Raw genomic sequence first — 26089 nt, 5'->3', positions numbered from 1 at the left:
GCTTGTTAAACCTTCTTATTTTATCATCACATTGGGCTTGCTTGTGGTGCTTGCTATGTGTTCTGTTTGCACATCCACTGTTGGCTGGGCACCCCCTTGCCTCTGGGATATTGGTTTGGTCTTCCCCCCTTGCCTCTGTGATATTTGGTTTAGTTGTTTTTGCTGTGCTGGCTTTGCAGGCAGGAGACAGAGATGACCAGAGACTCATGGCTGAGCTGGGAAGCAGTATCTCTTTATTGACAAGCGGGGATGCGGTTCAACAAACTAATCTAATCTAATCTAATCACAATACAATTCTGTCCTGCATTACTGTCCTCCGGCAGAAGAGTCAGGATCAAAGGAAATATGTACGATAGGGTGCGGGGAGAAGAAAGAAGTGTGAACCAGTGATGACTAAATCAAATGTCCCAGGGGGGGGGGGCCAAACCAATATCCTGGAGGCAGGGGGGTGCCCAGCCAACAGTGGACCTGCAAACAGAACACATAGCAAGAAACACAAGCGAACCCAATGTGATGATCAAAACAGAAGGCTTCACAAGCAGAATCCAGAAGCATACCAAAAGCTTTACAATGACACTAATGGAACCTAGAAATATGGATATAATCATATTGTCACACAGATTCTAGTCCTTGATTGACACATGGATGATATTATTATCACAGACTTCTGAAGGTGAACATTTTAGTTCCTTGTAAAATCAGAGAAACAATTGACCCTAGGAAAAAATACAATCAGATACAATTAGGTATTCTTTTTAAAAAAAAAAAAACTTATAGAAAGGAAACACTGACAAAAGCCATAGGATAAGAGGGGTACAACTCCACACAATTCCCACCACCAGAACTCCATATCCCATCCCCTCCCCTGTTAGCTTTCCTATTCTTTATCCCTCTGGGAGTATGGATCCAGGGTCATTATGGGATGCAGAAGGTGTAATGTCTGGTTTATGTAATTGCTTCCCCCACTTAACATGGGTGTTGACAGGTCGATCCATACTCTCAGGCTCTATCTCTCTTTCCCTAGTGGGGAGGGGCTCTGAGGAAGCAGGGTTCCAGGACATATTGGTGGGGTGTGTCCCAGGGAAGTCCAGTTGGCATAATGGTAGTGTCTGGAACCTGGTGGCTGAAAAAAAAACATATAATGCCAAACAAATTGTTGATTAATCATGAACCTAAAGGTGGAAAATAGAAGATTAAATGATGACTACTTCCAACTGTTTGTCAATCCAAGGGCAATTTATTTTTAGATGTTACAAGACTGTAGGACTACAGGTTATAGTTCCACACCACAACCACCACCAAAATTCTGTGTTCTTGCCCTCTCACCTACCAAAGATAACCACCATAGTTTTCATAATTCTCAGAGAAAGTTTGTTTGCTTTTTTTGCATGTTCATTTGTATCAGTTCTTTGTACTCCACATATGAGTGAAACCTCATCTCTGATTATTTGCTAAGCATAATCACCAATTAAGTCTCCTTAAAACAGAAGTTTGAGCAATGACTATTTTCATTTATTTGTTTATATTTACTCAGAATTTTCATGTATCAATCAATATAAGAAGCTATATGCTTAATATTGAGTCAGGGGAAACTATTATATCTATGTCTTCAGATATTGCTAATATGACAAGATCAGATAAATTATTTAGAAAGAGCATTCTGATAACACAAATATTGAAGATAGACTGCAAGGGGATAGGTCAACAAGAGATGCAATTAAGGGGCTATCTGAAATTAAGAAAAGGACTAGTATTAATTCACTGGCAATGGATAGACAAACTGAGAGATGTGAGAGATATTTATTCTTTTACAGCCATTAATGGAAAACTCTATGCCAACCTTAGAGGCCTTACTATGTATCAGGGAGAACGAGTGGCCTGGTACATGATGGGCTTGGGACAAGATATTGACATACACACTGTACACTTCCATGCAGAGAGCTTCCTCTATCAGGTAAGCTGAAAAGTAAATAATCAATTAGGCTGAGTCCCTAAGTGTTTGTTTTGTAGTATGCCAGCTCCCCCTGGCTTCTGCTTAACCAAGCACTGGTATGCCTGTATAGGGATTGATTTGATCCCATTCAAAGCTTTGGTCTATTTACATAAATCACTTTTACATTTACATAAAGCACCACCTTCCCTCCAGGGCATTGGTGGTTTAGTGGTAAAATTCTCACCTGCTCCGCCCCCTCTCCTTGTCACACCCTGATCTTCCACCAGTCACTTTTCGCTCCACCCTCTCTATGTCACATCCTATTTCCACCCTACTTGGAGAGTATAAAAACAGCTGCTCTTCTGATTAAAGACACTTGGAAATTGCTTTCCAGCTCCGAGGGCTCCAGAGTATATCTCCTGCAAAGTTAGTGTGGCACAAGTTCCTGATCCCTCTCCCATGCAGCAGCCAAAATCTGCTCCAGTTCTCTCCAACCCAAAGAGCACTAGCTCGGGAAGAAGCACCCACAGGCTATCCCGGCAAGTGATTATTAGAGAAGTTTCTGGAAAGATAGCATAAAGGTTACAGAAAAGTATTTTCATGCCTGAGTCTTTGAAGTCCCAAATTAAATCCATAGAATCACCATAAGCTGAACAGTACTCTGGAGTCTCTATATGTCTCTCTGTCTCTTATATGTCTGTTTGTCTTACTCTATATGAATACATAGCATATTAAAAATATGATTAAAGACATTGTGTAAGAAGGGATTAAAAAAGCAAGATGAGGGTTCTTGTACAGGGGAATCTGAGTTGAACATTCTATTTTTACTGGATAACACATTAGTCTTTTTCCTCTAGTCCTTACCTTTACCCTTTGATTTAGAAGAAAAATGACTCATTTATGCAGTGGTAAATTTATAGTCAATGTAACTGAATCTAATTCAAGGATTAAAATACAGTAAACAATGATCTTAAAGAATTTCAGAGTGGTTTGTCTCAGCAACTCATATACTAAAATTGGATCAACAGAGAGAATATTAGCATGGGCCCTGCACAAGGATTATATTTAAATTATTGAAAGTTCCATGAGAAAAGATCTAGAAGTGTTGATATAGGTGTGGTCTTGGAAAAATAATTAAATTTAATTTGCTTAGAAAGGGACTCTGTGGTTTCTTACAAAGGTCTAAGGCTTAATCCAAATTCCACAGAAATTATGCTGAAATGTATGAAAATACTGGTTTCCAGACTCATGAAACAAACTGTATTTTTTTTAACATCAGGACACTGATACAAAATAGGAATAGAGTCTCTTCTCTATAGATTTAACTTTTTGGAGGATTTAATGAGGAAGAAGGATAAAGTGGACTGCTCAGAGTTATTATGTGGTCTTTGAATCTCGGAGTTCCATGTCCCTGATGTGGCCATCTAAACTTTTTAGATTCTACCAAGTCTGAGATAGTCTTTATGCCTTCTTCTTTCTTACACTTAACTCTCCTTTACAGAATGGAGAGAGATACCGAGCAGATGTGGTGGACCTGTTCCCAGGGACCTTTGAGGTTTTGGAGATGGTGGCCAGCAACCCTGGAACGTGGTTGATGCATTGCCATGTTACTGACCATGTACATGCTGGCATGGAAACCCTTTTTACTGTCTTATCCCAAGGAGGTAAGTTCTAACTGTCCAAAAAGGACTATCTTCCAGAACTTTATTTAACCTATAGAAATCAGATAATCCAACAAAGTCTCTTACACCTATAATTCTGATCCTACAAGAACAAGGTATTAAGACAGAACACTTTCAACAACTCTACCTATTCCTCCAATAGATATTTATCACTTTCTATTGTCCCTCCTCTTCTTGATCTATTGTAAAAACACATAGGCCCATTTAAGATTAAACCTACAAAGTGATTTATTTAGAAAGTCACAATAATAATGAGGAAACGATTCTAGTTAAGAGAGTAGGCAAAGTCTAAAATCTGCAAGCAAACCACCCAAGACTAACATGTGTAAGTATAAGTCTGAAATCCAAACCAACAGGAGTATATTGCAGTGAAGGTGACGTGACCAAGAGCCCATGGTACTCTGAGTCCTTCCTTTTATGTATTCCCCTCTGTGTCTCCTCCTCTAGCTGATGTCATAATTCCTATGCTAATAGTCCCAAACTCCTGTTGGGGTCACAATAATTTCCCACTTCTTTTTTTTTTTAATTTTTTATTTAAGAAAGGATTAATGAACAAAAACATAAGGTAGGAGGGGTACAACTCCACACAATTCCCACCACCCAATCTCCATAACCCACCCCCTCCCATGATAGCTTTCCCATTCTCTAGCCCTCTGGGAGCATGGACCCAGGGTCGTTGAGGGTTGCAGAAGGTAGAAGGTCTGGCTTCTGTAATTGCTTCCCCGCTGAACATGGGCGTTGACTGGTCGGTCCATACTCCCAGTCTGCCTCTCGCTTTCCCTAGTAAGGTGTGTCTCTGGGGAAGCTGAGCTCCAGGACACATTGGTGGGGTCTTCAATCCAGGGAAGCCTGGCCAGCATCCTGGTGGCATCTGGAACCTGGTGATTGAAAAGAGAGTTAACATACGAAGCCAAACAATTTGTTGAGCAATCCTGGATCCCAAGCTTGGAATAGTGGAGAGGAAGTGTTAGGGAGGTACTCACTGCAAACTCTAGTGTAGTTCTGCTTTCACGTATATATTTTGCAGTAGTTTATAGGTACTTGTGCACATAAGCTCTCTCTCACAGAAACTGGTGTATATCTAGGTTATGGGACTTTGTTAGAAAGTGAACTACCTGAGATGAAATTAGAGTGTACTATAAAAGGAAATGTCTCATCCGAGAAATGAAGCTGAAGGGTTGTCATTCCACACGTGAAGTCTCTGGACACAGTCTGAGGTGAAGCATGTTGAGGTGGCAATCGTTGTGTTGGTTAGGTTGTGATTGGCGGATGCAATATTATTTGGTTTGGATTGGGACATGCATACGGGAAAGTGGGCCCTATCCAAGGGTTCCAGGACTGGGGGAAGTAGGGGCTCTATAGTGGAGATGTGAGGTTCCTGCTGTCTTAGGGTTCAAAAACACAATCGATAGTTAATGTTATCATCACATAATTTGGTAATTGGGTTAACTTTGAAAAGTCATTTGTTATGGTTTTTTGTACAGTATCCAGTATCTTGTATATATCTGTGCTATTGGATGCTTCTAATCTACTTGGTCTAGGCTTTTGAGAGAGTCCACATATCAAATATACAGCCTATATATTAAAAAGATTCAGTTTGTGTTTTGAGAAACTTTGAGGCATACAATTGATTTTCCCCCTCTCATATTAATTAACTAGTGATTTATATGTCTACATTTTGCTAGGAGTGTACATAAACACCATTCCCACCACCAAAGGACTGTGACCCATCCCTCCTGCCCACTCCCACCCCCCACTGGCCCAGGAAGCTGCGTGTCTACCCCTCACCACTGGGTTTTTACTTTGGTGCCCTACTTACAATTTGATCAGGTCCACCTTTTAGTTTCCCTTTCAGATCTTCTTAGTAAACTTCTTTTGATGAGTGGGATCATCCCATACTCATCTTTATCTTTCTGACTAAGCTCACATAACATAATTATTTCTAGCTCTGTCCAAGATGGGTCAGAGAAGGTGGGTTCATTGTTCTTGATAGCTGCATAGTATTCCATTGTGTATATATATACCACAGCTTTCTCAGCCACTCATCTGTTGTTGGGCACCTGGGTTGCTTCCAGGTTTTAGCTATTATGAATTGTGCTGCTATGAACATAGGAGTACACACCTCTCTTTGGTTGGGAGTTATGGAGTCCTTGGGGTATAACCCCAGGAGAGGAATTACTGGATCATATGGAAAGTCCATGTCTAGCCTTCTGAGAGTTTTCCAGACTGCTCTCCACAGAGGCTAGACCAATTTACATTCCCACCAGCAATGTTAAAGGGTTCCTCAGTCCCCACATCCTCTCCAGCATTTGCTGCTGCTGTCCTTTTTGATGTATGCCATTCTTACAGGAGTGAGGTGGCATCTTAGTGTTGTCTTAATTTGCATTTCTCTGACAATCAGAGACCTAGAGGAGTTTTTCATATGTTTATTAGCCTTTTGGATCTCCTCTGAGGTGAATGTTTTGTTCATATCCTCTGCCCATATTTTGATGGGGTCATTTGCTTTTTTGGTGCTAAGTTTGCTGAGCTCTTTATATATTTTGGTGATTAGTTTCTTGTCTGATGTCTGGCATCTGAAGATCTTCTCCCATTCTGTGAGGGGTCTCTCTGTTGGTTTAATAGTTTCTTTGGATGTGCAGAAGCTTTTCAATTTGATGTAGTACCATTGGTTTCTTTCTGCTTTAATCTTCCTTGCGTGTGGTTTGATTCATCAAAGATGTCCTTGAGGTGTATGTGGGAAAGTGTTTTACCAATGTTTTCCTCTAAGTATTTGATTGTTTCTGGTCTGACATCTAGGTCTTTGATCCATTTGGAGTTGATTTTTGTTTCTGGTGAGATAAAGTGGTTCAGTTTCATTCTTCTGCATGTTTCAACCCAGTTTTCCCAGCAACATTTATTGAAGAGAGCCTCCTTTTTCCATTTAATCCTTTGGGCCCCCTTATCAAAGAGTAGATGACCATAGTCGTTGGGATTTACTTCTGGGCTTTCAATTCTGTTCCACTGGTTTGTGTGCTTATTTTTGTTCCAGTACCATGCTGTTTTGATAATGATGGCTTTATAATATAGTTTAAGGTCTGGTAGTGTGATGCCTCCATTTCTGTTCCTTTTCCTTAAGATGGTTTTGGCAATTCTAGGTGTTTTCAGGTTCCAGATAAATGATTGTAGTGTTTGTTCTATTCTCTTAAAGAAGCTTGGTGGAAATTTGATGGGTATTGCATTAAATTTGTATATGGCTCTGGGGAGAATATTCATTTTGATGATATTTATTCTTCCAATCCATGAGCATGGGATATCTTTCTATTTCTTGGTATCAGTTTCTATTTCCTTGAGTAGTGACTCATAGTTTTCAGCATACAAGTCTTTCACTTCTTTGGTCAACTTTATTCCTAGGTATTTGATTGATTTTGCTGAAACAGTAAATGGGAGTGATTTCTGGATGTCCTCTTCTTCAGATTTAGTGTTTGCATAAAGAAATGCCACTGATTTTTGTACATTGATTTTGTAGCCTGATACCTTGCTATATTGCCTAATAACTTCCAGTAATTGTCTACTGGATTCTTTAGGTCTTTCTATGTATACTATCATATCATCTGCAATAGTGAGAGCTTGACTTATTCCCTTCCAATCTGTATTCCTTTGATTTCTTTCTCTTGCCTGATTGCTATGGCAAGAACTTCTAATACTATGTTGAAGAGTAACGGTGACAGTGGACATCCCTGTCTAATCCCCGATCTCAGGGGGAATGCTTTCAGCTTCTGTCCATTGAGTATGGTGTTGGCTGTATGTTTTTAGATATAGACTCCACTATCTTGAGGAATTTCCCATCTATTCCCATTTTTTGTAGAGTTTAGAGCATTAACGGGTGTTGGATTTTGTCAAAGGCTTTCTCTGCATCTATTGAGATAATCATGTGGTTTTTGGCTTTGCTTTTATTGATGTGGTGAATGACATTGATTGACTTACTAATGTTGAACCAGCCTTGCATTCCTGGGATGAATCCCACTTGTTCATGATGAATAATCTTTTTGATGTGTTGCTGTATCTGGTTGGCCAAGATCTTGTTTAATATTTTGGCATCTATGTTCATCAGAGATATTGGTCTGTAGTTTTCCTTTTTTGTTCTGTCCCTATCAGCCTTTGGTATCAGGGTGATGTTGGCTTCATAAAAGGTGGAAGGGATTACTCCTGTTTCTTCAATTTTATGGAATAGCTTAAGAAGTATGGGTATTAACTGTTTCCTGAAAGTTTTGTAGAATTCGTTTGTGAAACCATCTGGTCCAGGACTTTTGTTGTTAGGGAGATTCTTAATAACGGTTTCAATTTCTTTGTCTGTGATTGGTGCATTTAGATTTTGTAGTTCTTCTTGGTTCAGTTTTGGAAGTGCATAGGTTTCTAGGAATTGTTCCATTTCTTCCAGATTCTCTAGCTTGGTGGCATATAGTTCTTCATAGAAGTTTCGCAGGATTCTCTGGTTTTCTGTGGTGTCAGTTGTGATATCTACTGCATCGTTTAAATTTCTATTAATTTGAGTCTTCTCTTTTTTTTGTTTGGTGAGTCTGGCTAGGGGTTTGTCAATTTTGTTTAATCTTTCAAAGAACCAACATTTGGCTTCATTGATCTTTTGTATGGTTCTTTTATTTTCGATGCTGTTTATTTCTGCTCGAACTTTAGTGATTTCTGTCGTTTTGGTTGCTTTAGCATTCCTTTGTTCCTCTTCCTCTAAGTCCTTAATGTGTGCAGTAATGTCGTTCATTTGAGCTTCTTCTTGATGTTTAATATGTGATTGTATGGCTATAAGTTTCCCTCTCAGTACTGCTTTAGCTGTGTCCCAAATATTTTGATAGGTTGTGTCTTCATTTTCATTAGTTTCCAGGAACATTTGAATTTCCTGTTTTAGTAAGTCTCTGACCCAGTGGTTCTTAAGGAGCATGTTGTTTAGTTTCTAAATTCTGTGTCTTTTAATAATTTTCTGTTTGTTGTTAAATGTTAGTTTTACTCCACTATGGTCTGAGAAGATACTTGGGATGATTTCAATGCTCTTGAATTTATTGATGCTGTCTTTGTGGCCTAACATGTGGTCTATCCTTGAGAATGTGTTATGTGGATTTGAAAAGAAGGTGTATTCCAGTTTTTTGGGGTGGAGGAGTCTGAAAATGTCCAAGAGGTCTAGTCTGTCGACCTCTTCATTCAATTCTCTTGTATCATTATTGGTTCTCTGCTTTGTTGATCTGTCTAAGTGTGAGAGTGGGGTATTGAAGTCTCCCACTATTATTGTATTACTATTGATGTATTTTTGAAATTCTTTCAAAAAATACATCAGCATAGATGCTTAATGTATTTAGATGGTCCCTCGTTGGGTGCATAGATGTTAATAATTGTTAAACTTCTTGGCTGATTGATCCTCTAATCATTATGTAATGTCCTTGCCTATCTTTTATTACTTTATTTAATTTAAAATCTATCGTGTCTGAGATGAGAATGGCTGTTCCTGCCCTTTTTTTGTGGACCGTTAGCCTGTATGATAGTTTTCCATCCTTTCACTTTAAGTCTGTTTATCTTGTTGTGACAGATGGGATTCTTGCAAGCAGCATACGGTTGGGTTATGTTTTCTGATCCATCCCCCCACCCTGTGCCTTTTGATGGGTGAGTTTAAGCCATTGACATTTATTGATATTATGGATTTAATGTATTGTAGTGCCATTGTTCTAAAAAAATTTGTTTGCTCTGATATATTGTAAGTATTATAGCGATGTTCTTGTTTATAAGAGGTCTTTTAGTACCTCTTTCAGGGCCAGCTTGGTGATGGTTGCCTCCTTTAACTGTTGTTTATCTAAGAAGGTTTTGATCCCTCCATCTAGCTTGAATAAGAGTCTAGCAGGATATATTATCCTTGGTTGAAACCCTTTTTCATTCAGGGCTTGATAGATATCTTGCCACTCCCTTCTGGCTTTTAGAGTTTGAGTGGAGAAGTCTCCAGATAATCTTATGGGTTTTCCCTTGTATGTGACTTTTTGTTTTTCTCTTGCAGCCTTTAGGATCCTTTCTTTATCCTTACTTCTTCTCATTGTGACTATGATGTGTCTTGGTGTTTTCAGGTCTGGGTTGATTCTGTTTGGTACTCTCTGGGCCTCTTGAATCTTGATAGCCTTTCTGTTATTCAGATCTGGGAATTTTCTTCTATTATTTCCTCTAGAATGTTTGCTTCCCCTTCCTCTCTTTCATCCTCTGGAAGGCCAATTATACGAATGTTACTTCTTTTGAGATCATCCCATATGTCTCTGTTGTTGTTTTCAGTGTCTCTCAATCTCTTTTTAAGCTCTTTCACCTCTTTCTTTGTTTTCTCTAACTCATCCTCTGTCTGACTAATTCTGTTTTCTGCGTCTGTTAGTCTGCTTTCCCTTGCCTCAGCTTCTTTCTTCATTACAGCTATTTCAGCTTTCAGTTCTCTAATTGCCTCAAGATAATCAGTATTTTCCTTGGGGGTCTCAACTGTTGTTTCCCTAATACTGCCATTCCTTTCCTCCAATGCTGTTTTCATTTCTGTGATTAATAAGTTTATTCTTGCTTGGATAATTTTCTTATCCCTAGTTATGTCTGGCTGATTTGTAGTTTCTTCTGGACTCTTGTCTTCATTCATTGGAGTAGCAGTTTTATTTGTTTTTGATCTACCCATTTTTTTAATTTATGTGTTTCTTTTTTTTATGCTCTGTTGTTCCTCAGTTGTTGTGTCTTGAGTACAAGTAGCACTGTACTAAATACCTTTATGACAATTTCACTCACCAACCTCCGGAATTACAGTAGCAACTGAAGTAAGTATTGAAGTAGTTTAATCATTACCAGTTAGCCAAACAATTTCTCCAGTCTGTGAAAAAATAGTAACCAAATCCCAGTGAAGAAAGAGAAAAGAAAGAGAGGATAGCAAGAATAGACAGTTATGCAAATCTACTATCCACTGTATATTCTAGGGGTAACAAGAGGGGAAAGGGAACTAGAGCAGAGATACAGAAATAGAGAGTCCACTCTGAGTCAGATTTCTTGCCCAAAATAATTCACAAATTCAGAAAGGCAAAGAAGAAGGAAGAAGTGTATGACAAGATTAAAATAAAATAAAAGAGAGAGAGAGAGAGAGAGACAATAGAGAGAAAAGATAAGAAAAAGAGTTGTAATTAAAGAGCAGTGCAAGGAAATTCCCAAATTTGTATCAGTGAATTCAAAAAAGCACCCTCTTTGGTGGTGTGGGGGTATTCTGCTAGGAGCTGGTCCCCAGGGACTGCTTATGGGGGGGGGAAGGAGGTATGCTTGAAAATTAAAAGGAAGAAAAAAGAATTTTTTCCCCCTACTCTAATTCTTAACCCAAATTAAGTTATAGTCACCTCCTTGGTGTCACCGCTATGGCCCCTTATTGGCTGGCCTGCTAAAGGCAGAAAATCCTACTGTTTCCAGAGGATGTGTTCGGAGCTCAGCGGCTAGCAGATTCTCATTCCGCCATCTTCTGGGAAACCCCCCCCCCTCCAGACTTTTTTAAAGGATTTCTTGAAAATGAAAACTAGCTCCAAGTCCTTTGATCCAATGAGAGCTATACTTAAGAAGTCTTTGGATCCGCCCTCAGGGTCGCGGTGGTCCCTGGAGACTCCCAATAGAATGCCCCCGAGCTATAGTGCTCCCTCCGGGTCCTCTGCCGGTCGCCCAGCAGCGCTCTGCAACCGGCGGAGGAGCTGCCTTTCCGGGCGGAGGACAATGCCCGGTGCACCCGCCTTGCCTGCCGCTGCCTGGGAAGTCTGGAGCAGCCTGCCCGCTAGTCTGTGCTTCCTTTACTCTAATTCTTAACCCAAATTAAATTATAGTCACCTCTTTGGTGTCACCACTAGGACCCCTTATTGACTGGCCTGCTAAAGGCAGAAAATCCTACCATTTCCAGAAGATGTGATCAGAGCACACGCTGCTAGCAGCTTCTCAGTCTGCCATCTTCCAGTTTCCCACTTCTGATTAGAGACATGGACAAGATGTCAGTCAGTATGAGCATAGGAGAAATAAGCAAATCTTCAGTGATTCTGAAAGCAAGCTGTGCCTTCACCCCCGCCCCCAGAGTGTGGGCACAATAACTGGGTATCAGTTATTACAGGTACCCTGTTAGCCTGAAGACCTGTGGTCTAGTATCTGTCTAACCCAGAGACAGTCCATCATTCAGGGAAGTCGAGAACAGAGACTTACAGAGGGGTCCCCAAGTTCAAGTAGCTCCTGGGTGGCAATAAAGGCATATCCAGGGTGTTGGATTGCTGTAATCCATGCTTCAGCTCATTGTGTTCTTGAAAGGAGTTTACATAGGAATTGTAAAACTATTTTAAAAAGCAGAAAGAGTAGTAAACCTGCTCTGAAAAACACTCATGCAGAGGTTGAGTCCAGTAAAGCAGTTTTTGGGGTTTAGCCAATATGCCAGATCATCTTAACTACTGAGTGTCATATTCCTAGCATCAGACTTGAGTTTGTCCAATTGTGATTTTAGCTGTTTACTTAAATAATTTATATCTCATCCAAAATAGTCGTGGAAGGCCCCATGAAGGTGCCTCTGAACATCTTCCCAAGACTGGGAGTAATCAAAAGGTACTTAGGTAATACACATAGACTGATATTCTGTGTCACATGTTAATTTACTGTGCATCCACAATGCCTGCTGGTGTTCTCCCCATCAGGAGACTGCAGCATCAAGGGTGTCAAGTCTCTCCAGGATTTCTTGATCAGTTGTCATTTGAACTAACATCTCAGAGGTCGTGTTTTGAAAGTATTTGTTCATCTGATGTGCTATTTGAACAGAATGGGACAATGCTACAATAGCAGTTGAAGCCGTAGCAGCAATTACTGTAGTGGCAATTATAGATGCTATTAATAATCCTAAAAATATCTTATTCCTATGAATGTATTCTAAATCTATAACAAGCTGAGTCAGGGCAGAGTCACCTGTCCACTCTCGGGTTAGATTGAGAGGTAGCCAGGCTTCAGCTCTCTGTTTGAGTATAAATAAGTGGGATATGTGATGTGTAATATTTTGGTGAGTGATACAAGGAGTAAGCCAGGTTTGTTTAGCTGGAAGTATGACATTGAATGTAGAATGCTCTTTTTTGTAGAAATAATGAGGATTAAAAAGAGATGTTTCATCAAACTTATGAATCATAGCAAAGATATAGGGTCGAGAGGTACAGATCATAATTTTTTTTAATGGAATCCTTAGGAACCCATGATATCTTTCCAGTTTGGCTATGATAAATTTGTCTAAGAATTCTTGGAAAAAAGGTAAGTCCAGCTCTCCAGATATGCTTTTTGGTTGAGGATAAGAGACCATATTTGTTTAAATGGAGTAAAGTTCCAGCCAATCCAGAGTTCCACTTAATATCTAACCCAGAATAGTTAAAAGGAAGGGGATGATCCCAAATTTTGGAGTCTTGGATGAATAACCCTTGGAGACCCAGGTTCTGGATAGTCCAGTTATTTTTTAGGGTCTGTATAGTATAATTAAAGATCTTTATCAATAGGGAACAATTTTATTGTACAGAAAGAAGCATTAGGTTTAGATCACCCAATACCTATCTCTCTTTTTCCCATGACTCCAGTAGCTTTGATAAAAGCTTGATGTTTGATTATGCTAACATGGCCTGATTTGTCTACACCTTGATAAATGTGGTTCATATACCATTTATGAGTTAATTTAGCACAGGCGTCTGGCTTTTCATTAGTAGTAAAACAAAATGGAAGATCTTCCATCAGAAAATACCAATCTGTTTGTAAAAGATGCCACCCCTGGTGATAGACTTTACCAGCACAGAAGTTTGTACATTCTAACAATCTATCTTGTGGTGGGAGCCATTCACCTCCTGTAATGGAGGAGTGATTGGAAGAGATTGAAGGCTCCCCTCCAGGTGTGTAATGTAAACAGGGGGGGGGGGGTTAGCACATGAGCCCAGTAAACAAATCCAGCACCAGGAGAGAGTAACGAGAGAAAGAGAACAATGAGGAAATAATAGCTTACCTGTTTCATCTCGGAATTAATGGCTATCTGAGTCATGACTGCTATTATCATGTTTTCTGATGTGTGTGGCTTCTTATCTTCATCCAGGATTTTTGTAGCATCTTCATTCAGACGTTTCACACTTCCCCATGTGATGAGAGAGGCTGTCAGGGTTTGAAGTGGTGGGCAAGGTTGGTTGTTTTGGGAGTTTTATGGGGGCATTTCTTTGGTCTTCGATATTTTGTCTTCATCTTCAGAGGAGATTCTATCCTCAACAAGGACATCTCCAGGATGGGGTTGGGGTTTGCCTTTGGCCAGCTCATGGAAACGTTTCACTAGATGTGGGTGCTTGAGGGGTTGGGGGTGGAGGCACCAAAGAGGATGGAGGTGGATAAACCAGAGGGAGTGAAGGTGGGAGCACCAGAGGGGGTATGGAGGAAGCAGATGGAGATGGGCTGAGGAAAGGATTTCCATGGGTCAGGGGTTGTGGTGGTGGGGTGGTATTTGGAATAACGAGACAGTATAGATAAGGTTGTCCATATAGAGGCAGGTTAGGTTAACTGGTTTGAGCTCAGTAGAAAAATGTGAGAATGTTTGGGTTTTATAATCATGAAAGTTACTACCAGAAGTAGTCTCTGTCTTGGAATCGGGGAGTGTGTGAGAAGATGTAGATTGGGAAGACATAGATTTGGGGTGGGAGGAAGTAGATTTGGAAACAGCAGAGGGATAATTTACAGAGCTGTATTGTAGAGAAGCCTGACATTGCTTGAATGCTAGCATACACAATCTATAAATTTGATAGTGACTGGCTGTAAATGCCCCAATGTCTTTGCCTAAGTCACAATCGATTTTCCTCCATAACTCAATGGATAAATTTCTGTTTGGAAAGCAAGGTAGAAACATACTCAATTACTTCTAACAATTTATGCAAGTCCCAGGTAGAATACTGGATACTACATATCCATAAGGCTTCTTTCAGCTGTTTAAAGTGAGAATTCTTTTTCTTTGAATGTGAAACTCCCATAGCCAATGTGTAATTTGATTAAACTAGATCACTTACAAGACCTTGGTGTGGAGCAGTCTAGTCCTTCTTAGGCTCCTAGAACTGAGAGCATGAATCTACTGTTGAGGCAGAAAAGACTCAGGGTAAAAAAATAAAGTTAAGAAGGAAAAATTAAAAGAGGAAAAGGAAAATATGATAGAAGGTAAATAAGTAAATAGAAGTGAATTAACAAAGCACAAGGAACAAAATGTGCCATGTGGTCAAAAGAGTGTGTCCAGACTTCCTTATTTACTTAATTACCTCCTTATTTGCTTATTTACTATATCCACCTCAATTTCCATCTATTTTGCCCTGAACATGTTAGAATATATATTCTAATTTAATAGTAATATTTCATTAACTATAGATCTTATAATTTCTTTTCTAATCATGTATCAGTTGACATTCAGGCTGTTTCCATAGCTTGGATATTGCTAATAAGGCAGATATGAATGTAGGGGTGCAGATGTCCCTCATAAATAGTGTTTTCATGTAATTTGGATATATGCCTAGGTAGTCATAAGGCATTTCCTTTTTTGTTGTTTGTTTAAGCGTTCTCCAAACTTTTTTCTAGGGACTTCTACAGTTTGCACACCCATTAATAATGTAACATAATTTGTTTGTCTACTCATCATTAACATTTGTCATTTCCTGTTTTGTTGCTATAACTCATTCTCACAGATATGAGATGGAATCTCAATTTGGTTTTAATTGACATTTATCTAATGATAAATAAAGTGAGTATTTTTCATATGTTTGCGGACCACCAGTATGCCTTCTGCAAAAATCTGTCGACTGAGATTTTTTTCCAGCTTTTTATTGAGTTTTTTCTATGTTTTATTTGTTTTGTTGTTGTTTAACTATATGATTTATTTAAATATGTTTGGTGACAATCCTTTTTCAGATGTGTGATGTGCAAATATCTTCTCCTGGTTGCTGGGTTGATTATGTCATTAAACTTTCTTTATTTTAACTTGCACGTGGAGTGAAGTCTACAGATACATCATTGATAAGGTCCTGAAATGTCTCAGCAATGTTTTCTATTATGTATTTTCTAGGTTCAGGTCTAATATTCAGGTTTATGATCCATTTTAAATTAGCTTTTGTGTACAGTGTTAAGTGGTTGTCTAGTTTCAGTTTTCTTCATGTACTACCTAATTTTATTAGCACAATGTATTGACAAGTTATTTTCATTATTGAATGCTTATTGCTCTTTTGCCATTCATTAGATATACGTGTGTGTGTGTGTGAATATTGTGTTCCATTGGTCCAAGTGCCTGCTTTTATGCCAATACAAATCTCTTTTTGTAGAATAAAATGAAATTATAAAGCATGAGACCTCAATTTCCCCTCATTTTTTCAGTAGTGTTTTTGTCATTCACCTTTCTTTCTTTCTCCCTCCCTTCTTTGCTTCCTTCCTTTATTTTTTCCTGGTTTTATATGAATATTGAATAATTTGCTTAATTTCCTTGAGGAATGTCTGGGATCTTGATAGAGATTTCATTGAAACATTAGATGGTTTTTATTTTTCCAAGTTTTAAATATGCAGTTAATAGTGTTTTTCAATATACTTTAAGACTATATAGTATAATTCCACAAAGAACCCACTGACAAATTTCTGTACCCTCACCTTACCAATGATGAGTACTTCTCTCAATGTGTTAGAGACAGTTTTCCTCTGTTTATTTTTTCTTTATTCTGCAAGTTCCTGTGTATCAGATCTCTAGATTTCACATATGAGGAAAGCCAATCTTTTCATCTCTTTTCTTAAATTCTTTTATTATATTTATTTAATTATTGGATAGAGACAGCCAGAAATAGAGAGGAAAAGGGGAGATATGGAAAGAGACAGAGAGACACCTGCAGCTCTGCAGAAATCTGCAGCTCATGAAGATTTCCCCCTGCAGGTGGGGACCAGGGTTCAAACCTGGGTGCACTGTAACATGTGTGCTCAACCAGATGCACCACCACCAGGCCCCTCTTTTCATCTCTTATTTCACTAGATGTGATCACTTCCAGTTCCATCCTTTTTGTCTAAAAGAACACAATATCATCTTTTTTTTATTGCATAATAGTAGCCCATAAATTATTCACTCAGTCATCGGTTGATTGGAATTTAGGCTGCTCCACACTTTAGGTATTGTGAATAATGGAGCTATGAACAAAATGTTTTATATGTCCCTTTAAATTAGTGTTAGAGTATCTTTTGGATAAATACTTGAGTGGCATCACTGGATCATAAGATAATTCCATTTCTACTTAATTATTTGATTAGTCTCTTTTCAGTGTCCCAAAGGAGACAGATGCAGCAGTTTGAATTCTCACCAACAAGGGAGAAAAGTCCTTTTTTCTCTACACCCTTGTCAACACCTGTAATTTCATATTTTGTTGAAGTCATTTCATATTTTGCTGATGTCATTTCATATTTTGTTGATACAGGTGTGAGATGAAATCTCAGTTTAGTTTTAATTTGTACTTCTCTAATGATAAATGAAATGGAACATTTCATCATATGACCATGGACCATGTGTATCTCTTTTTTTGATAACTGTCTATTCAGTTCTTTGGCCCACATTTTTACTGAATTTTTCCCCTTTTTGTTGAACTCTACAGGTTCTTTATAGATGCTTGATTTTAGTAGCTTGTCAGATGTTTTATGTGCAAATATCTCCTCCCATTTATACTGGGATGTCTGGTTGTCCTTGTATAGTTTGCTTTCAGTGTGTGGAAGCTCCTTAATTTGTTGTAATCCCATTTATTTACTCTTATTTTTTATGTTATATGCCCATGTGGATAAGTATCTAAACAACTTTGATTGTAAGGTCCTGCAGTGTTTCATGTATGTTTTCTTCTATATATTTTAATGTCTTTGGTCAAATATCCAGGTACATGTTCCATTTTGATCTGATTTTGATGCAAGATATTAAATGATAATCTGATTTACTTATTTACATAAGATTGTCTAACTTTTCCAGCATCATTTATTGAAGAGACATTTTTACTATTATTTCTTTATCTATATTTTTATATATTTACTTTTTTAATTGTCAGGCCCTCTCTTTCCTTTTTTGTTATTAATTACTTACCATTGATATACAAAATTATGAATTAATAAGTGTATAATTTCACATCATTCACACCAACACAGTTCTGTGTCCCCATTCCCTCCACTGGAAACTACAGTAGTTCTACCAAGGTCACAGATATCAGTTGAATATTATTTATATATGTATTTATATTTGTATACATTTGCTTTTTTTCCTGTATGATCATTCCTTCTCTTTTTTTCTAAGTTTCATCTACACCAGTTGCTATTTCTGAATGTTCTTCCTCCTTTCTTCTTCTCTCTGGGTCTTGATGGAATTAGAGTTCATAGATTACATTGCTCAGTTACAGTATTGTCTTGTTCTAGTTGGCCTTTTGGCTCAGCTATTTCAGCTTTCAGTTCTCTAATTACCTTGAGGTAACTATTTTTTCCTTAATAGTCTCATCTGTTGTTTCCCTATTTCTGACAGACTTTTCCTCAATAGCTGCCCTCACTTCTTTGATTAATAGGTCTATTAATGTTTGGATATTTTCGTTATTTATAGTTGCTTCTGGTTTATTTGGATTTTTTTCTGGGCTTGTGTCTTTATTTATTGCCTTAGTTGATTTTGATTTGACCATATTTTTTTCTTGATGTGTTTTATATTTTTGTGTCTTGACTATTTATGTTTCATTTATTGTGCTGAGTGAGGAAAAGCCCCAATAATCCAAAGGCCTCAGTTGTAACTGAGGTCACAAACCTCAGCAAATACAACAATAACAAATGTGATGATTAGTGCAGTTCAACCAACACCTGTTAGCAATAAAAACTCTCACCTGTAAAAGTAAAACAAAACAACAACAATAGCAGAAAAAAATACAACTACAAAAATCCAGTGTCAAGCATAAACTTAAGAGATTGTGGGAAGGGAGAGAAAATAAAGAAGAGAGAGAGAGAGAGAGTTAAAGAAAGAAAAACCTTTCTATATCAGACTTCTTACACAATATAGATCACAGGTAAGTACAAGTGAATACAGAAAATACAGGAGCAAAAGCTAAGATTTTTCAAATCAAAGAAAAGTAAAGAAAAAGAGAGATGAAAGGAGAAAAAAACAAAAGAAACAAAACAAAAAACACCACTACTACCACAATAAAGAGTACAGCCATCACCAGTAAATGCAATGTACCACCAGCAAGGTCTTATTTTGGCCAAAGTAATAAGAAGGGGAAATAAACTACTATCAATGACAAAACAAACAAACTATCAAAAAAAAATCCAAACGAAAACAATAAATAAATAAATAAATAAATAAGAAAGAAAAAGAAAATGGAGGAAAAAAAAACACCTAAAGACCAGTCTTCAGTTTAAACTATTCCAAATTGACTATCCAAAACCTCCCCCTTCCTCAAGAATTACCAAAAGCAACATAAACTAAAGAGCTAGAGGGAAGGAAAAAAAAGAAAGTTAGGATGGTATATTCTCACCACCCCAGAATAGGCAGAAGATTGATCAAGTTGAGAAATAATAGAGTTCCAGCCCTCCTTAGGAGAGAAATAGAAACAAACAAACAAACTCCTTCTGATGACTCCCTATTGAGTCATCCCACTGCCATCTTGGCTTCTCCCTTTTTTATTTATTTGAATTTTACATATTTTTTATTTTATATTTATTTATTTTCCATTTTGTTGCCTTTGTTTTTTATTGTTGTAGTTATTATTGTTGTTGTTATTGATGTTGTCGATGTTAGATAGGACAGAGAAATGGAGAGAGGAGGGGAAGACAGAGAGGGGGAGAGAAAGTTAAGACACCTAGAGACCTGCTTCACCGCCTATGATGCTACTCCTCTGCAGGTGGGGAGCTGAGAACTCTAACCGGGATCCTTATGCCGGTCCTTGAGCTTGGCGCCACATGTGCTTAACCCACTGCGCTACCACTCGACTACCAAATTTTACATATTTTTAAGTATCTTTTAATTGTCTGAGGTGAAAATTGCCTTCCTTGGAATTAATGTGTACACAGTGAGAGTTTCAGAAAGGGTCAAAGTAGTAGGAAGCTTAAAATTAAATGTACATCACTGACTAGGAATTAGCATAAACTGCTTGGGCCCCTGACAAGCTTATGGAGTCTAGGTTTAAATTCAAGAGGAAAAAAAAAACAGCCTGCAGAATAGGGTAAAAAAAAGGTTCAACAGGTATTAAAGTTGAACTACATCTGCAAAAATGATGGGGTAAAAATTTGACATGTTTGAAAACCACAGCAGGCAAAATCAAAGTGGGCTAACATAGTGAATTGACACATGGGAGATACACAGTCAAACCACATAGGTCTAAAAGGTGTGGGTAAAAATGGCAACATGGTTGGGTGCCATATATAGTAATTAAAAATAAAAAGACTTAGGGAGCATGGGTTTAAATAATCGAGAGTTTTATTATATCTCAGTGCAGTGGTACAGAATGGTATTATTTGGGTACAGCAAGACAGACAAAGTGGTAAATATTGGCTAGTTATTTGGCCATAGAGGCATGGGTTTTTAAGCTAGTTTTACCAGAGATGAGCTCCACTTGTACAGCTCCCAGGAGAAGCAGCCATGGTGGTCCTTGGGAGGAGAGCAGGCACTTGAGAGCATGCAGGAAGAGAGCTGTCAGGAAAAATAATGACTTCTGCCTGACTCTCACTTAAATCCATCAGCCTGATGTCATCCATATGCTGATTACATTTGTCAACCTCAGCCTTATGCTAATTGTGTCCCAAAATCCTATTCACATGCTGTGTCTGAACAATATGTAAATAAAATTAACTCTTTACCTAGTCTATTTGACCCAGGGCCCATATATATTCATATATTGCATCAGAGCAGGTTTAACCTCTAAGTCTCTATCTGTCTGTGTTTGCAGACTATGGCCACAGCTATGAACATTCTAGTCTTCACTCATTTCAGGACCAGTTTTCCTTGAATGACAGAATAAGATGACCAAACCTCTCTTTAGATATTGGAGGAGTCCCTATAATTGCTAGTTCATAGTGAGGGTACAGTCCAGAAAAAAACTCACAAGAGGGTTGATAATGTTGCTTATGGAAGTGGTGGTGGAGACAGGTGTCTATTAGAGGTGAAGGCCCATTGCATCTGTGGTGGAATTCAAGGATTTCCTGACTAAAGCTCCAAGTGATGGAGTAGCCTGGCAGTGACCAAAAAGGCTATCATTAAGTGAACCAGTTTCTGGCCTTTTTCCAACATTGTACTACTTCTTTACCTAACAAGTTTAGGCTTTTTCCCAGTCATTTAAAGCACTGAGTATCATTTATTTTACCCAAACCAGGTTTATGTGGTCAGGCCTCAAGTTAGAGAGGAAATACAATTAGGATTCCAGTGGGGTCTAAGTTAAACTTAATTTTTACTGCATTTACTTGTTTGGTGATTCTAATAAAGGTTGTTATAGAGACAATAATTGTCCTTTAGTTGATGAATGTTTTTTACAGTATATCTCATTTCAAATTATATGCAGTGTTTCTTCTAAATATTATAAAGAGGTGACAATAATGCTGATCTTATCAGAAGAGATTAGGAGATGCATCTTAGTTACTTTCTTTTAATAGTTGATCAGATAAAGTGATTGAGGGAAGTGAAGGGCTAGAAGAGGAGGGTGTCTAGCTGTATGTAGTAAATACTTGATTAGGCAATTTATGGTTGCCACTAACTTATGAATACCTGTTTGCATACATGTGCACAGTCCCATACACCCTAGCCTATATCTAGGATGTGAAACCTTGCTAGAAAAAGCCCCATCTTAAGTGGAACTAGGTAGTCCCATGTGTCAGGTTCCTCTGACCCCACAACCTCTCCAGCATTTGTTGTTACTATTGTTTCTGAATTATGAAATTCTTGCAGGTGCTAAATTGCCACTCTCATTGTTGTCTTTATTCGCATTTCTCTGACAATAAGTGACTTAGAGAATTTTTGTTATGTTTGTTGGCTTTTTGGATCTTTTTAAAAAAAAAAATATCTATTTATAAAAAGGAAACAGTAACAAAACCATAGGATAAGAGAGGTACAACTCCACACAATTCCCACCACCAGAACTCCGTATCCCATCCCCTCCACTGATAGCTTTCCTACTTTTTATTTCTCTGGGAGTATGGACCCAAGGTCATTATGGGGTGCAGAAGGTGGAACGTCTGGCTTCTGTAATTGCTTCCCCACTGAACATGGGTATTGGCAGGTCGATCCATACTCCAAGCCTCTCTCTAGTGGGGTGGGGTTCTATGGAAATAGGGCTCCAGGACACACTGGTACGGTCATCTGCCAAGGGAAGTCTGGTTGGCATCAGGTTAGCGTCTAGAACCTGGTGGCTGAAAAAAGAACCAAACAAATTGTTGACTAATGTTGAACCTAAAGGCTGGAATAGTTCAGATGAAGAGTTGGGAGGTCTGTTTTGTAGATAGTTAGTAGTCCTATTTTAGTTATATTCCAAAGAGCCCATGACTATACTGTTTTTTCGCCTTTGATGAATATTCTGTTCATATCCCCTCCCCATTTGTGGATGGATCATTTTTATGTTTGCTGAGTTTGGTGAGCTCTTTATATATATTGGTGATTAGTCTTCTGTCTAATGTATGGCATGTAAAGATCTTCTCCCATTCTATAAGGAACCTATTCGTTGGTTAATAGTTTCCTTTGCTGAACAGATGCTTTTTGATGTAGTCCCATGAGTTTATTTTTTTACTTTGTTTTCCTTACAGTTGAATTTGTCTCACTGAAGAAATCTATAACATTTAGATGAAAAAAGAGTGTTGTTTCTTGAAAATACATTTAATATTAGAATAGTCATTCCTACATTTTTCCTGGAATTATTGACTTGGGACTTTTTTTGTGCTCATTTCTGGCTTTTGGTGGTGCGAGGGATTGAACCTGGGACTTTGCAGCCTCACGCATGACATTCTTTTTTGCATAACCTTTATGCTATCTATCCCCACCCATTTAAGACATCTTGCTCTGGCCTTTCACTTTTTTTCTCTATTTTTGTCCTTTATATGTATGTTTTCTGCAGGCATATATTGCATTTATCTTTCTTTTTCTACCCATTCAGTTGCTTTGATTAATGAGTTTAGACTATTCACATTTAGGATGATTATTGATATACACTTTTTATTAATGACATTCTATTTTTTATTTTCAGATACATAATATTTATTAACATAAGTTAGCATAGAAAAGGAGCATGGGAGAGCATCACTCTGGTACATGAGATGTCAGTGGGGCCCTCATGCTTCAGAGTTTGACTTCCTATGCACTATGACACCTGCTGGGCCACTTTTTTCTATTTTTGTTGTTTCTATTCTTTCTGTCATTTCATGTGGGTGGCTTTCTGTAATGATTCTTTCACTGTGTTCTTTTGTACCACTTATGGATCTCTCTACATATTTTCTTTTGTTGTTAGTATGAGTTTTGTGCCTCACTTACTCTATCTAAAGGAGTCCTTCTAAAATTAGTATTGTCTCATCAGCATCTGCTGTCTTCTGCCCAATTAATTTCAATTTCATATATCATTGTTCTTTACTCTTAAGAATGTTTGTATTTCTGGTCCTGTTTTATATTTTCCCAACTTGCTCAGAATTTGCTTTCCTTTGTTTCTTCTTTTCCTGTGGAATACATTTCAATATAATTCTTCAAAATAAGATCAGGTTATGACAAGTTGGTTTACCATTTGTGTGCCTGAAAAGACCTTTATTTTACTCTCATATCTGTGTGGTATTTTGATGTGAAGAGTGTAAGTGGCTGCCAGTTCTTTGAGTATGTCATTCTCTCTCCTCATTTTTATTTTTTAATTTATTTTATTAGTGCCTTAATAATATATAACATTGGGAATCCAGTGGTAGCACAGCAGGTTAAGTGCACATGGTGCAAAGTGCAAGGACCGGCATAAGGATCCTGGTTCGAGTCTCCAGCTCCCCACCTTCAGGGGAGTTACTTCACAAGCAGTAAAGCAGGTCTGCAGGTGTCTATCTTTCTCTCCCCCTCTCTGTCTTCTCCTCTCTCCATTTCTCTCTGTCCTATGCAACAATAACGGCATCAATAACAACAATAAAGCAACAAGGCAAACAAAAGGAAATAAATATTTAAATAATAATAATATATAACATTGTATATAATGTATAGGGGGCAGGGTGGTGATGCAGAAGGTTAAGGGCACATGGCACAAAGTGCAAGGACTGGTGTAAGGATCCCAGTTTGAGCCCTAGGTTCCCCACCTGCAGGGGGTTTCTTCACAGACGGTGAAGCATGTCTGAAGATGTCTATCCTTCTCTCCCCCTCTCTGTCTTCCCTTCCTCTCTTGATTTCTCTCTGTCCTATCTGGCAAGAACAATAGCAATAACAACAATAACAAAAACATCAAGGACAGCAAGGGCTACAAAATGGGAAAATGGCTTCTAGAAGCAGTGGACTCGTAGTTCAGGCACCAAGCTCCAACGGTAGATAACCCTGCAGGCAAAAAGAAAAAAAAAAAAAAAGGAAAAGAAAAGAAAAGAATAAACATATAATATCTTAAAAATAAAAATATAGCATTACATTATACAGGTATAGTTCCATACCACACTCAACACCATAGTTCTATGTCCTGCTCTCTTCCAGTTCTCCTTCTTTACCTCCCACAACTAAAAACACCATAATTTTTACAAAGTTTTAGCGACATTTTGATTACTTCTACTTTTACTTATAACAAATTCATGTGTTTCAGTTCTTATATTGCACTAACAAGTGAAACCATCTAGTAATTATCTCACAGTAATGCAAATTATTTGATAACAGATATAAACTATATCACAAAGAGTTCCTGAACACAAATACAAAATTCACGAACTTAAACTTCTAATAGATCCCTCTTTCCACCATTACTGGCCATTTCCATCAGAACCATCATCACAAGCCCTCTCATGAGCATTTCCAGGGGAACTTGCTCTCACTATATAAAGTAGCAATGGTAGGGTCTGTCCCACTTCCAGAAGGGAGGCTGGGCCATCCTGCTCTGCCTCTTGAAGAAGATAGGTCCTGAACTTATATATTCTCTTCAAGTTTGGGAGGTACCCTCTGCCATAGTTTAGCTTTCTAGTTCTATTCTCAACTCTAACACCATCTTCCAAGATTATATATCCAGCCCTCATCCATGTTAGCTATCAAGCAAAGATTACTGAAGTCATGGGCCCCTAGGAACGTCTAAAATAGACGTTCTGTCCTCTTCCTGCCCCTAGTATATGGTCCTCATTTTGAATTTCCAAAACCACTGTTTTCCTAATTTTATCCATCTACTTTAATTTCTGTTGTTGATCAGCAGGTGGTGCTTTGTTCTGCTTTGTATGTAAGTTGTAGAGGAATAGAAAAGAGTTTTGAAGAAGTTACATGGTGTTGCTGTGCCTGATGTTCATTAAACAAATATATTTTCAGGGAGGAAAACCCAGTGTCCCCTTTGCTCTTCCCAGACTGTTCCCTTAAACTGGGAACCCTCCTATGAGTTCAAATCCACTTTTGTGACTGAAGGTCAGTCTGACACTGTTCACTAGGGCATGTATGGCAGCTAGGACACCTGAGAGTTTGAGTTACCTGGGGCTCCACAAATAGAATAATTAGTTCCTTGGGCCCTCTGGATGGCTTCCTGTTTTTTTTTTTTTCCCTATGAACCTGTGCTTTCTGCAGTTCTAAACAACAATGTTGAGATCCCCTTTTAAGCCATTCTGTTCTTTATGGGCCATTGAATTTTGTTGCACAGATTTGAAGCAGTTGCAAATATGGTACTCACCAGCAAAATGGTGCCATATTACTGTTGGAGTCTTTATCTCCTCCTCTTGTTCTGCTGTCCATGGACTATCACCAACCTTCAGATCATGATGTTTGTTTCCTTCTTTTCTTAAATATTTTTTTAAATTATTTATGTTGGATAGAAACAGAGAAATTGAGAGGGGAGGGAAGGATATTGACACGTGCAGCACAGCTTCACCTCTTGTGAGCTTCCTCCTACAGATGTAGACCAAGGTTTGCATCCAGGTCCTAGTATACCATATAATTCTCCTGGGTGTGCCACCATTCAGTCCCATGATCTTTCTTTACTAGAAATTCTTTATTTGATGAAACTTATTGAGATGTTTTGTTGTAATATTTTGTTATTTGCTGTGGAAAAGCCAACATCTCAATACTGATCACAAGATACATTTATGTCATATAGGAGTAAAAGACCAGTTCTGTTTAAAATACCTGCAAAACTTTTTTTATTATTTCATTTTGAAAACTGGATTTAATGCATTTTTTGGTAAAATTTTATTTATTTATTATTGGATAGAGACAGAGAAAAATTGAAAGGGGAGCGGGAGATAGAGACACAGAGAGATACTTGCAGTCCTACTTCACCACTCATGAAGT

The 26089-nt window shown here is 38.1% G+C and overlaps 1 protein-coding gene and 1 non-coding gene across 2 annotated transcripts in view; both read left to right on the top strand.

Moving 5' to 3' along the window:
• The window catches only part of HEPH (hephaestin), a 209323-nt gene that overhangs the window by 177583 nt on the left and 5651 nt on the right, over nt 1-26089 (top strand). The window contains exons 17-18 of the mRNA XM_007535595.2: nt 1815-1954; nt 3435-3597. Of these exons, the coding sequence (XP_007535657.2) occupies nt 1815-1954; nt 3435-3597 (303 nt within the window). The remainder of the gene's footprint in view (nt 1-1814; nt 1955-3434; nt 3598-26089) is intronic.
• LOC132536028 (U6 spliceosomal RNA) lies at nt 2921-3026 on the top strand. The gene has a single exon (XR_009547726.1). It is a non-coding gene; the product is annotated as a U6 spliceosomal RNA (small nuclear RNA).

This window comes from Erinaceus europaeus, chromosome X, assembly GCF_950295315.1.
Source record: "Erinaceus europaeus chromosome X, mEriEur2.1, whole genome shotgun sequence".
In the NCBI taxonomy this organism is placed as follows: Eukaryota; Metazoa; Chordata; class Mammalia; order Eulipotyphla; family Erinaceidae; genus Erinaceus; species Erinaceus europaeus.
The sequence above is the reverse complement of the archived record's forward strand: the minus strand, read 5'-3'. Positions and strand labels throughout refer to the sequence as shown.